At 33.9% G+C, this 13,172-nt stretch overlaps 1 protein-coding gene and 1 long non-coding RNA gene across 2 annotated transcripts; both read left to right on the top strand.

Annotated features, from left to right (window-relative positions):
* Positions 1-351: 351 nt before the first annotated feature.
* Positions 352-3,911, top strand: eIF3j (eukaryotic translation initiation factor 3 subunit j). Its single transcript, XM_073989703.1, has 6 exons — positions 352-578; positions 867-949; positions 1,172-1,288; positions 2,307-2,595; positions 2,657-2,793; positions 3,267-3,911. The coding sequence occupies exons 1-6, from the start codon at positions 563-565 to the stop codon at positions 3,336-3,338; spliced, it is 714 nt and encodes a 237-aa protein (XP_073845804.1). The 5' UTR covers positions 352-562; the 3' UTR covers positions 3,339-3,911.
* Positions 3,912-11,149: 7,238 nt separating this feature from the next.
* LOC141386862 (uncharacterized) lies at positions 11,150-12,128 on the top strand. The gene is made up of 3 exons (XR_012408440.1): positions 11,150-11,402; positions 11,469-11,724; positions 11,786-12,128. It is a non-coding gene; the product is annotated as an uncharacterized lncRNA (long non-coding RNA).
* The last annotated feature ends 1,044 nt before the right edge of the window (positions 12,129-13,172 follow it).

The following is a 13,172-nucleotide window of genomic DNA, read 5'->3' as shown; positions in this document are numbered from 1 at the left end:
ATCCAGTGGATTTTGGAGCGCAAGTGTAAACTTGGCATAAACCAAACATAAGTTATACACAATGAATATGATATATAGATAATTTTCGAAATAAAGTTGTAAAGATCTATATTGTCGTATATTTTTGATGACTAATTCAATTTACAACAACTTGTTTTGAAAATTCATGTTGGATCAGCTGCGTATATAAATCTAACTTGATTATTGTGATATGTTTGAAATCAACAAAAATATAAGTGTAAACACCGTAGTGTATTTCAGGATTTCGTGAAATACAGTGGATTTTGGAGCGCAAGTGTAAACGTTTCATAAACCAGCTATAAAAGTTTCATCTAGCATAAATCACTCCTCAGTTTTTGCAACACTGTGCCAACTGCACAACGTACTTTCTTAATCAACTACGCCAACTAAGACAAATCTCTCGTGCATTATTTAAGTCAACTTTTTATTCGTCAGATTGAAACACACGCAATTTTATATTTTGTCCAAAAGAAGGATCCAACAATTGGATTAATTTCTCGCCCATTGGAAGTCGTTTTGTAAATATTCTATTTTTAAAACCATGGAAGACGATTGGGGTATGTTTCTGAATTTGAAAGAGGCACACACATACGTTCGAACCAATGTCAATGCTCAAGGAATTTACACCTTCCATCCATCTAGAAAAAAGTGGCCATGTGCTCTTTGATGGGTACAATTACATGAAACAATGAAATTGGTGGTAACCTTGGTGGGAATGTAGATTTCGAAATTCCCAATGGACAAATTGTCATTTGGTTCGGATCAATATTATGCAAACGAATTTATGTTAATGTCGATGTGTCTGCAATTTTAATATTGTATGTATTTTTGTTGTGTGTTTCTAGAAAGTGCTGCACACAGACCTGTAGTTGTGATACCCGACAAAATAAATAAGTGGGCTGGTGAAGATGAAGACGATGACATTAAGGTATGTGATGATTGTTTTTTGACAATTTTCACCAACGTAGTGGGTAATTTCTGTTTAAAGAATTCCCTAAAGCTGTATTGCTGCCCAAATGACACGTGTATGCTTTTTTAGCAGCATTCATATGTTGTGTGTGCAAGCGATTGTGCATGCAATAGACAATGCAATTCAACATATTGCGACATTTTTTAATTGTTTCCAATTTTACTCATTGATTTCTTACAGGATAGTTGGGAAGATGAAGAGGAGAAAAAGGATGAGGAGAAGGTTGAAGAACAACCAAAAGCTCCAGTAAAGACTAAACCTAGCAAAGCATTAAAGGCAAAATTGGCAGAACAAGAGGTAAGTCTTTTACGAAGAAGTCATAACGTCATAACTCGAATAATTTCCTCATAAAGGATTGGAAGGAAGATTTAGATTCAAAGGACATTTTAGTTTCTGAAATTGTTACTTTAACATTAGCATCATTGTCCGGTATTTCAAATTAGATGGTTCCGAAAATGGTATTCAAACAACCATTCCCTTCCTTTATGAAGTAAATTTTGATCGCAGTGATGACGGATTAATGCGACGTATGAGGTACAAAGCAACTGATGTATTAGTTAGATTTTGTAACGGTGGGCATTTTAAAATAATTTAGCAATGTACGAGGAAAAACTATAACAAAGCAGTTTTATGACGTTTCGGATGTCAGCCATTCATCGATTCGTAGATCGATTAATAGCCACCTCATAATGCTATATCATAAAAAACCAATCCGCAATCATGAATAGCTTTTTTGTGATCCATAACTTTACATCCGATTAACTATCGGCTTATAAAGCAACGATTCCTAGGAATCTATTTTCAAGTATTCTAATCTGTGGTGTAATAAAGTTTAATGTGTCAAAGTTGAAAGGGTACGATTGCAAAAAGGATTTCTACACAATGTACCCTGCTTTGATTCACTTCGTCCGAGAAGATGTTGCCCAGACGAATAGCGATTAGCAGCAACTAATGACGGTCACTGACGTAACTAACGATGTAGATTAGCAAATAATGCGGTGCATAATTTGTTTTTAAAATTACGGGTTTTCCAGGGTTTTGCCAAGATCCTCAGAAGAGCTAACTCTTCATACCAATCGTTAGAGTATGGCTTGGTCGACTGAAGACTTAAAGTCTTAAATCCTTCCCTTTGTTTTTATTGGTTAAGTGTGGAGGTAGAGGTAGAGTACAGGGCCGCTTATTGAAACGGCCTTGGAACTTGGAAGCAGCAGTGGTGATGTTTAGCAAGATGGAATTGTACGATTTTCCACTATAGGAACTCTTGAATAAGCTGAAGTGGCAATTGCTAATAAATCATGCATTTCTATCTTTACAGAGACTAGCAGAAGAAGAAGAAGCCAAACGTCTTGCAAACATGACACCCGAAGAAAAACTAGCTGAAAAATTGCGTCTTCAAAAAATTCAAGAAGAATCAGATCTTAAGAGTGCCCTAGAAACATTTGGCGTCCAAGATGTTGCAGGTGGTCTGGATGCATTCAACCCAAAAACCGAAACTGAATTTAAAGAATTTGGAGCGACGCTTAGTTGGAAATTGTCACAATACAAAGAATCGCCTCATTTCCCGCAATTCGTTGAAGATTTAGTGCGCAGCATATGTTGTAATTGTAAGTTCTACTATGTTTAACATACTATGGATACATTGTAATTTTGCAAATATATTTTCAGTGCCTCTTCCCGAATTGAAGAAACTTAAAATGAGTGTAGAAACTTTGCACAGTGAAAAAGTAAAGTTAGAAAAACAAAATGCCAAGAAGCCCGCTTCCAAAACCAAGGGCAAGATCACACTGAAAAATGATAGCGACGTAAGTATATAAACTTGGTGTAAAAGCATTATTATGAAAGATCTGATATGATTTTGGTTGTTACGAAAATGTATCAATGCAAAGTTTGTGTTCAGGAACATCATATATTTGCTCGAACACAATACAGAAGACATTTTGAAAGTTGTCTTATTATTCGAAAGTCGAACACAGGCAGTTTCATGATGGCTAAGTCCCAGTCCACACTTGAGAGATTTCAATGAAATTAGGCGTTCTTAGATCGAGTTCCATACTAAAGTTATTTTATGAAATTACTGTAATGGGGAACTCGATCTAAAAACTCCTAATTTTATTAAATTATTTCATTGAAATCGCTTTAGTGTGGACCTGGACTAATTTAGCTTAAAATCACGAACAAATAACATGTTGAGTCGGACTGTGTATTTTCTTTGTATCTTCTAAACCTACTCACTAGCCACGCAATAATAATTTCTATTATTTTTACATACTTGCAGGATATTGACACTTTCAAAAAATACGGCGATGATTACAATACTACTTTTGATGACTATGATGATTTCATGTAAATAAAATCTCCTATCATCTCTACTATATACATAACTCTGCCTCCACGATTATTACTCCGACTCCAAAAAACGTGAAAATTGTTGAGCTCTATGAAGAAAATTCATCTGCGGAAATGTTAATTTGTTATCCAGGTGTTCATCATCAATTTTATAAGAATGAATGAATATTTTAGCACACAGGAATTTAACTTGACGTTAAAAGCCATTATCAACAACAAACACAATACTTTTGTTCTGTTATATATATATATTTTTTATTTTTTTAATTCAATAGATAATCAAACCTTACTGCATAAATGGATAATATATTTTTTTGGATATTCAGAAAACAGCAAGACAGTTTGTAAATTAAAAAAAAAAAAACGATATAAGCATATGTATGTACAGAATATATAAAGATATACATGCATATGTGTTAAGCGTACATAAAACATCATTTATATATATTTTCCATGTTGATTATTTATGTAACAGTCACATTTTACGAGTATTTTTTGCTTTTACGTGAATTATAATTTTTTTTTGTAAAAAAATATATTTATAATAGTAAAACTCTACATACTTTCAATTGAATGAATGGTCTTTTATGGTATTATGGAAAGAAGAAAGTTTGTGTTATGATGTTATTTTAAATGCAATCAGGGAGTACCTATGCATTTTGATGTAGGTATACATATACATCCCTATTCTTAACGCGTGGGAGGGAGATGGGAATTTTTTCCATTCCCACATTTTCGTATTCTGAATAAAATGTGGTAGGAGCTTTTTCCCCATTTCCCATCTCCCCTCATTCTGAATGATGTTCGAAGAAAAAAGTATGAATTCTCTATCTTGAAATACAGGAGAATTTGGTGTCTTTTTGTAGGAAAAATTTCATATTTTTATAAAAAGTAGGTCAAAATATTCAACTTTATTACGGTTGGCGTAGTCGTATCCAAAATTGCAAGTTGACGTGTCGAAACGACTGATTGGTATTCGACAACGAAAATTTTTTCTCATACAAAATTAAAAAAATACACATAGCGCAGAAAGTCTGCGTTCACCTTACTACTTTTCAAAAACGATGCTAAAACTTTAATAAATAGGTAAATGAGATTAGTTTTTCTTTCATAAATGTGTTATTGGCACTATTTAGCACCAGAATAAAAAAAAATTCCAGAAAATATATTATTATTACGAAGATAACGTTACAAAAGTGTTAAGGCCTGCGTACATAAGCTGCCTTGCCTGCTTACCTTGCTTGCTTCTGATAAAAGAATAAAAAAGAAAAGGGCAACCCAGTTCGAAACTTGCTGGGCCTCCTTTATTCTTTTATTTTTATTATGTCAAAAATGAAGCAGGAAAGCAAGGCAATCAGGCAGAGCAACTGCTAAATTAAAGGCCTGCGTACATAAGCTGCCTTGCCTGCTTACCTTGCTTACTTCTGATAAAAGAATAAAAAAGAAAAGGGCAACCCAGTTCGAAATTTCCTCGGCCTTCTTTTATTTTTATTATGTCAAAAATGAAGCAGGAAAGCAAGGCAATCAGGCAGAGCAGCTTACATAAGCTTAGTCCCAATTTACATTGGGCGAGTTTACTTGCGGCAATTGTCATTTTGTAGGAGAGAGAGGTGAGGCATATGGTAACCCTTTGCCTCTCAGCACCCTCTCTCACCAACAAACTGACAATTGCCGCAAGTAAACTCGCCTAATGTAAAGCATGGCATAGACTATCAAATTTGATTGCCAAGCCGATGAACCCCTTACGTAAGTGTGTGCTTGATAAGTGTGTAACAAAGCATTCAATCAGCCTTCAATCTGCAATCGAAATCTTCATATTTTCCTCTAAAAATTAATGAACTTAAAATTTTTTTATTTCTTCACACACACAATTTTCTTTTTTACCAGAATTGCTTTTTGACAATTTGAAAATAAACCATATTCATCGGATTGACTGGGTTTCATTTTGAAAATCAAAACTATTTTGATTTTCCTCAATCCATAAAATTCACACACACATTCTCATATTTTGAAAAATTTACACATACTACTACAAATGTGGACATCAAAATTTGATAGTGTATGGGGCGCTTAAATTGTGACTATCATAAGCTGCTCTGCCTGATTGCCTTGCTTTCCTGCTTCATTTTTGACATAATAAAAATAAAAGAATAAAGAAGGCCGAGGAAATTTCGAACTAGGTTGCCCTTTTCTTTTTTATTCTTTTATCAGAAGCATGGTACAATAATACAGGTAGCGTTATCATGCCAGCTGATGGTAACATAATGTGTCAATTGCATTGAATTAATGTCAAATTTTGACATCTTATGTCGCCAACAATTGCCGATGCGGCTACCTGTGTACTTGTACCATGATCAGAAGTAAGCAAGGTAAGCAGGCAAGGCAGCTTATGTACACAGGCCTTTAGAGCCCCAAAAAGTCTGCGTTCACTTTGTATGTTGCAATAATACCGTTAGTTTTTTTTTGAATTTTTTTGAAGTTTTCTCCCATTTTTAATCAATATTGTCACCAATGAACGGAAACAAACAAAACGATTCCCGTACCAATCACACAAAGCCACAAACTTTTCAGCTTCTCTGAATCGTTTCATTCTCACAACAAAAACACAAACTTTTCAATGTAAAAAGATGGAAACCGTACGATTGCGGAAATGTAACTTCGGCTATGCTTTGCCGAGTTGTTTCATTCACCACCGAAACAAGAAGTACTTTTGGGAAACGTTTGCCATGCATATTGTCAATGACACACTCAGTCACACACACATGTCATTGCTTAACAACCCTATAAGATCATCAGCAAACCACAGTGAATTTTATCAACCACCAAACGTTTTTGATTTATTCACATGTGTTTCGTACTATTCCGTTTTCTATCTGCTCTTGTGGAGTTGAGTACTTTTCGCTTTTCGTTTTGTTCGCACTCACGAATATAAACAAAACTAAACAGCGAGCTCGGCCAACGAGGGTTATGTTTCGTTTTGTATTGTTTCTATGGAAAATACGAAACGAAACGATTGGAAATGTTATTTAAAGTATTTTTATGTCATGTTCACACGAGCGTTTCAATTACGTTGTTCGCCTGTCGAACGACGTACACGAATTAACCCGTTTCCACGACACCATTCGTAATTAACAGAAACATAAACAAAATTTCCTTCATTTTTGTTTCCTTGTTTTCACGAAAATTTGAACCGAAAACACATAAAATTTGCATTAAATGAATAGGAAAAGCAATATACTTTCCTTCAAATGTATCGTCTTTATTTAACTACACACATTTCATTCATATTTTCCATTAATTCTGAAAATTTTGGTATTTTCAATATATTTTTATATGTTTCTATTTTCAAAATTAAAGAGAGAGAGAGACACGTCAAAACATTGCTTGTATATACAGACTTTCAGTTATTTGTTTCCATTTTGATTCTGATTTTTTACGCGGTTTTGAACTAATGGACAAGAAATATGTGTGGAATTAAGAAGGAAACACAACCATCTTCCTTCTGCATCTGTATAAAATGTTTAGTTCATTAATCTTCATTCATCTTTTTCCTTTTTTCTAAAAATTTTTGTGTTTTTAACAAATTTTTTAATTTTGAATTTAGACATGTCATAATTATTTTTTTCGATAAATTCTCTCATTTGTTAGGGATGGCACATATTTTATCGTCGTTCAGAGAGTATTTCTACTCGAACAACGTAGAAAAATCGTCGTTCGTTCACAAAATTTTGTGTGGGGAAATAAGTAATTTATGCCTTGTTCAGACTGACGGTGTTTCGCTCTCTATTCGTTGTTCGACCCCAAATTACGATGTAATTACTTAATTTCCCATACAAAATTTTGAGAACGAACAACGATTTGTGTACATTGTTCAATTTAAATTACTCTCAGAACGACGATAAAATATGTCCCATCTCTAACAAATGAGAGAATTTATCGAAATAAATTAATTATGACAGGAAAAATAAAAAATTAAAAATTTATTAAAAACCCAAACATTTTTAGAAAAACTGCAAAATATGAATGAAAAGTAAACGGTTTAACGGCTAGTATACATTCAAATCATAGCAAATTTTGTCTTCTCTTTTATTGCATTTACATTTCTTGTCCATCGTTTTAAATTGACGTAGAAATTTAGAAACAAAAATCAAATGCCTGCCGGAAAGTCTGTATACCAAAAAGTTATTTTGGCAGGCCTCTCTCTCGTTAATTTTTAAAATAGAAAAATTTGAAAATAAACTGAAAACACCAAAATTGTGAGAAAAAATAGAAAACATGAATGAAACTAATATAATTTAATATTAAATAGACATCTGAAAAAAGGACAACTATTTTTTCAGTTCATATCCATTAAATTTACTCTTCTTCTGGCTGAAACTTTCTTTAAATTCAGTAAACAAAAACTATGAAAATATGAATCATGTTGCTATGAATGATGTACCATGTCGTATGAACGGGTTAATTCGTGTACGTAATTATGAGAACGAACGACGTTATTCAAATGCTGGTGTGAACATGGCATTATTCGTAGTTATGGGTCGAACAACGAATAGAGAACGAACGACGTGCCGTGGAAACGGGCTATTACGTACTCTGATTGTCACAACTTGTCATTCTGTGAGGTCGCTTGCACACAGTGGTACAATAAGAAAGGTAGATGCATCGGCGAATTGCTACAACAAAGCAACTTTTTTTGTAATGTAAACTGTCAAAATTTTCGCCAAATGGTCTCTTGTTGTCTCTTTTTATCGCTTGTGTTTGTCTATAAAGTGTAGACATGCTATCTCTTTGTTTTGATTTTTCACGGCGAATTTCTAGCTGGGCTGAGGCATCTACCTAAGTAATTGTATCATGCCTCAGCCCAGCTGATCGAATCTGAAACGTCAAAAAACTAGGAATTCGCTATGAAAAACCAAAACAAAAAACCATATGATTCGGTAAGTAAGAGATAGCATGTGTTCACTTCACTGTACAAACACAAGCGATAAAAAGAGACAACAAGAAACCATTTGGCGAAAATTTTGACAGTTTACATTACAAAAAAAGTTGCTTTGTTGTAGCAATTCGCCGATGTTTCTACCTAAGTAATTGTACCATGGGCTGAGGCATCTACCTAAGGAATTGTACCATGCCATGTACCTAAGTAATTGTACCATGGGTTTTTTGTTTTGATTTTTTCATGGCGAACTCATATGGTATGTTCCTTTACTTTTGAAAGTGGCAAAACCGGCAAAAGTAGTAAAAGTTGTAAACTGCTCCCATATGAATTGTATTGTGTCTGAAGTAAAGGAAAGCTTTTCGAGTAAAACTTGAAGATTCTTGAACGTAAAGGAACAGAGCTATAGTCTTTTGACGTTTTAGATTCGATCAGCTGGGCTGAGGCACCTACCTTTCTTATTGTACCATGTTGCACACTTAACTTAGACCGCCATCAGACCATCTGCTTTTTCACATGTATGGCATCAGCTGTTCTGTATATAGTATACCCAAAGTGACAACATACATGTGAAAAAGCAGATGGTCTGATGGCGGCCTTAAAAAAGTAATTTCAAGAATGGAAAACAAACCCCAGACCATATTTGGTATGTTCCAGTACTGCAAGAATCTACTAATTTTTACTATTTTTTCGATAACATAAAGGCAAAAATGTTATCGTAGTAAAAAATAGTAGCTTCTTGCAGGTTAGTCCCAATTTAAGTGTGGTACACACGATCAGTTTTGACTGTCAGTTTTGCTTGCCAGTGTGGCCGTTCATTTTTGTCAGTCATCAGGCAACCACAAAATATTTTGTGGTTTCTGGACGGTTGGACAGTTATCGATAATTGCGAAAAATCGACAGTCAAAACTGATCGTGTGTACTCCGCTTTACATTAGGCCATTTTCCTTGCGGCAATTGTCAGTTTGTGGGTAAGAGCCCAGCAAAAAGTTTGCATCCGCGGTTGCAGTTAAATCACTAGAACAATTGCCGCTGGAGTACATCTTTTCCTATGAATTCACCTATGAATTTTACAAGAGAGCGCGCAGCTAGGATGCACTCCATTTTGCTTCCACGGCACACAGCTAGGATGCACTCCATTTTCGATCCAAATCACAGCCTTTGATGTAGTGTTTTGGATTGAATTTAAATGCAGTCTAAAGACTCTATAAAATGCAAGCCATTGCAAATATCCCAAAATAAATAAAATACATTGGTTATTCGAGTAAACAAGAATATTAACTTTATTACACTAATACAAATTATAAAAACTCTCCATTAAATTTGATCATAACTGAGTTTACTTCCACTGTTCTTCTGTTTGTGACACCGCAACTGAAATTGCTTCCTCATCCAAATGGTTTTTCATTTTTCCTCCAACTCCAGTTCAGATTTCCAAAAAAACTCTAATGCTGCGTACACATTGTCAGTTTTGAATGTCGATATTTCGCAATTATCGATAACTGTCAAACCGTCCAGCAACCACAAAACATTTTGTGGTTGCATGATGAATGACAAAAATGAACAGCCACACTAGCAAGCACCAACAAAGCTGTCATTCAAAACTGACAATGTGTACCCAGCTTAACTCCACTTCAAAAATAATTTGCGTCTCGTGAATTACAGCAATGTTCATATCTTTAGTTTGTATTTCTTTATTTTTTAAAACAAATTCTTATAATTTTAGACACTCTTTCTTGTGTTAAGAAAAAAAAAAGACTGCGACTGTAGGGATCAAAAATTGGTTTTCTTGGCTAGGGCGGAGTGCATTTTTCATAACTCCATGTGGACTGCATCGAAAGATGTATTGAAATCATAACTCTGCATTGCACTACTTCCAAACTTTTTTGCTGGGAGAGGTTGTTGAGAGGCAAAGGGTTACCATATACCTCGCCTCTCCCTCCATCAAACTGACAATTGCCGCAAGCAAAATGGTTTTGAAAAATATGACAAAATATTTTATACATATTATAATTCAGTCGAAATGAAAATTTTTATTACAAAATTTATTATTTGTATTTATTACAACATTGTGATAAAATAAACTTTTGAATATATACATTGACTATTCAGGGTTATCATGAATAAAAATTCCGTTCGGAATTTTCGCTTTCCCCAATTTCATATTTTTATTTCCATATTTATGTCCAAAAAGGGAATATTTTTATCGATTCGGCAAGAATATTACATAATTAAATGATTCTAGTAGTTTTCAACTGTTTAAAATATTGACTTTAAAGTAATTTCACTTTTTAAATTATTTTCCGTGCGGAAAATTCCGAGGGAAATATTCATGATAACCCTGTATGTAAAGAAAACTTATACTATGTTTACATTTACGAAATCCACACGATTTCAACTGTCAATTCCATTGCTCAAACGCCAAATGAAATCCAATCGATTTGAGATGAGTTTTCATTTGACGTATACACAAAGGAATTGACAGATGAAATCGAGTGGATTTCGTAAATGTAAACATAGTATTAGCCTCCCATTCATTTTTCGCGTTTTTAGGTAATGATCCAGGCCTTGTTTATCACAATTTGTTCGAACCTGTAGTGCGATTATCTAACTCATTTTTTGAGTTACCAACAAATGTCGGTAAAATTAAAACGCAAAATTATGAATGAAAAGTTTAAATAAAAGTTGACATGTAATGTAATGTTTTATTTGAGTCTTCTTCTTTTCTATAATAATGATTACACAGCGAATGGTTAACATGGTATACTTAGAACTATTATCGTCTTGTTCTAACTTAACGTGTACTTATATGAATACGCTACTTTGCATGTATGTAAAAGAGTATGTTAAGATAATAACAAATTATGAGATATTGAAAGAGGCTTGCTCACGGCCTCAACTGTTGCGAACAGAGCGAGAATGTCTGTACATAATAAATAACGAAATAAAAACAAACATAAAAACTAAATAACAAAGAGGGTTCTGTAAACGTTTTGACTAACAGAGATCATGTCAGAAATAAACATCGTATTTCTAAAGGTAAATTAGTAAATATCACAGTAAGGAATACAATTGCAATTAAATCGAACGCTCAGGTACATTGAGAGAGCTTTTTTTTAAATAGTATTGGTAAGTATGTATAATAATACTTGGATTATTGATGTATAAATATTTACATATGTTTTATGGTTTTAGCCTAGCCCCTGTGGCTGCCAGGTGTTGTTTTGCTGTAAAATGGTGGTAGTGTATAATCGTTTGAATCGATGTCAGGTGGTTCATTTAAGATGCCGACTGGAGATAGGTAGCGTGAACCTGCCCAAGATATATGTTTCTCCAAATTGTAGATATCGCACATTAGCGAGTTTTCATGAGTTTCGAGTTTTTCCACGAACCTCTTCTGGTGGTTTTGAACATACTTACAGAAAGGTACAACGCGGGCTGTGTCGTATATGTAAGTGTTGCTATATTTCTTCTCCTGGTTAATGTAATGCTTATTAACACATTTCCTCAAGATCTTTCTTTCTAGAATTTCCAACTCTTTGGCCACTATTGGAGAAATAGAGAACCAGATCGGAAATCCGTACACTAAGATGGACCTGATTGCAACTTTGTAGAGAAGCAGCTTCGTGTTTTGCGGTTGACAACTCTGTTGCTATCGGTAGAACCATGGTACAATAATTCATAGGTAGGCCAGGTATGAGAATCGCCAAAAAAGTACAACCCTGTCGCTATGGCTTAAAACGTCAAAATTGTTTTGATGAATGATAATGGATGAGTAAACAAAGAAGAAGAAGAACGAAATGTTGAAATGAAAACAAAACAGAGTCGAATTTTTTGATCAATAATAAATATCAACTCTGCATGTCAACACGGTTTTGACAGATTAAGCCATAACAAAAAAAATTGTAATCAGCTGTTAGCTGTGGCCTACCTAAGAATTATTGTACCATGGGTAGAACCATGGTAGAATAAAGTAAAGGTAGGCCACAGCTAACAGCTGATTACAATTTTTTTCTTTTTATGGCCTAATCTGTCAAAAGCAGGGTTGACAATTTCTACTGTTTTTGACATTAGGCAATCATAAAGGTAGATGTATCGCTGAATTGTTCCAATAAAAAACTTCTGCTGTAACACTATATCGTAAAATTGAAAACAAGGACAAAAAATGTGTATTCGCGTGGCAAAATAAAATTGTTGATTTTTTTTAGCAAAACTTACGAATGAACGATTTATCAAATATTGATATTAATTTAAATTTGTTTCAAAAGTACGGGAATGAAAAAATTACAATTTTTGTAAAAATTCTGCTGACTTTTATCTGCAAATCGGATGCCAGCAATCACGATGTCAGATTAGCCAAACTTGTCAAGTAGAAAATAAGTGAATGACATTTTTTCACTGTCATAAGTTTGGGAAGAACTTTTGCTATTTTTGGAACACTTTCCAACGAGAATATTCTGGAGCCTAGCTAAAGATATGTTTTTACACTATATGGCACTTTTAACATATAAAAAGTGACGTATACACAAAGGAATTGACAGATGAAATCGAGTGGATTTCGTAAATGTAAACATAGTATTAGCCTCCCATTCATTTTTCGCGTTTTTAGGTAATGATCCAGGCCTTGTTTATCACAATTTGTTCGAACCTGTAGTGCGATTATCTAACTCATTTTTTGAGTTACCAACAAATGTCGGTAAAATTAAAACGCAAAATTATGAATGAAAAGTTTAAATAAAAGTTGACATGTAATGTAATGTAATGTTTTATTTGAGTCTTCTTCTTTTCTATAATAATGATTACACAGCGAATGGTTAACATGGTATACTTAGAACTATTATCGTCTTGTTCTAACTTAACGTGTACTTATATGAATACGCTACTTTGCATGTATGTAAA

Source organism: Musca autumnalis, unplaced genomic scaffold (genome assembly GCF_047663935.1).
Source record: "Musca autumnalis isolate F117 unplaced genomic scaffold, ASM4766393v1 scaffold_5, whole genome shotgun sequence".
NCBI lineage: Eukaryota > Metazoa > Arthropoda > Insecta > Diptera > Muscidae > Musca > Musca autumnalis.
Note: the sequence above shows the minus strand (reverse complement) of the source record. Positions and strands in the feature narration are given on the sequence as shown.

Excerpts from the sequence above, each read along its gene's own strand:
- eIF3j (XM_073989703.1), top strand. Across the intron at positions 1,289-2,306 it reads CAAAATTGGCAGAACAAGAG|AGACTAGCAGAAGAAGAAGA; the intron begins GTAAGTCTTTTA and ends CTATCTTTACAG. Across the intron at positions 2,596-2,656 it reads GCGCAGCATATGTTGTAATT|TGCCTCTTCCCGAATTGAAG; the intron begins GTAAGTTCTACT and ends ATATATTTTCAG.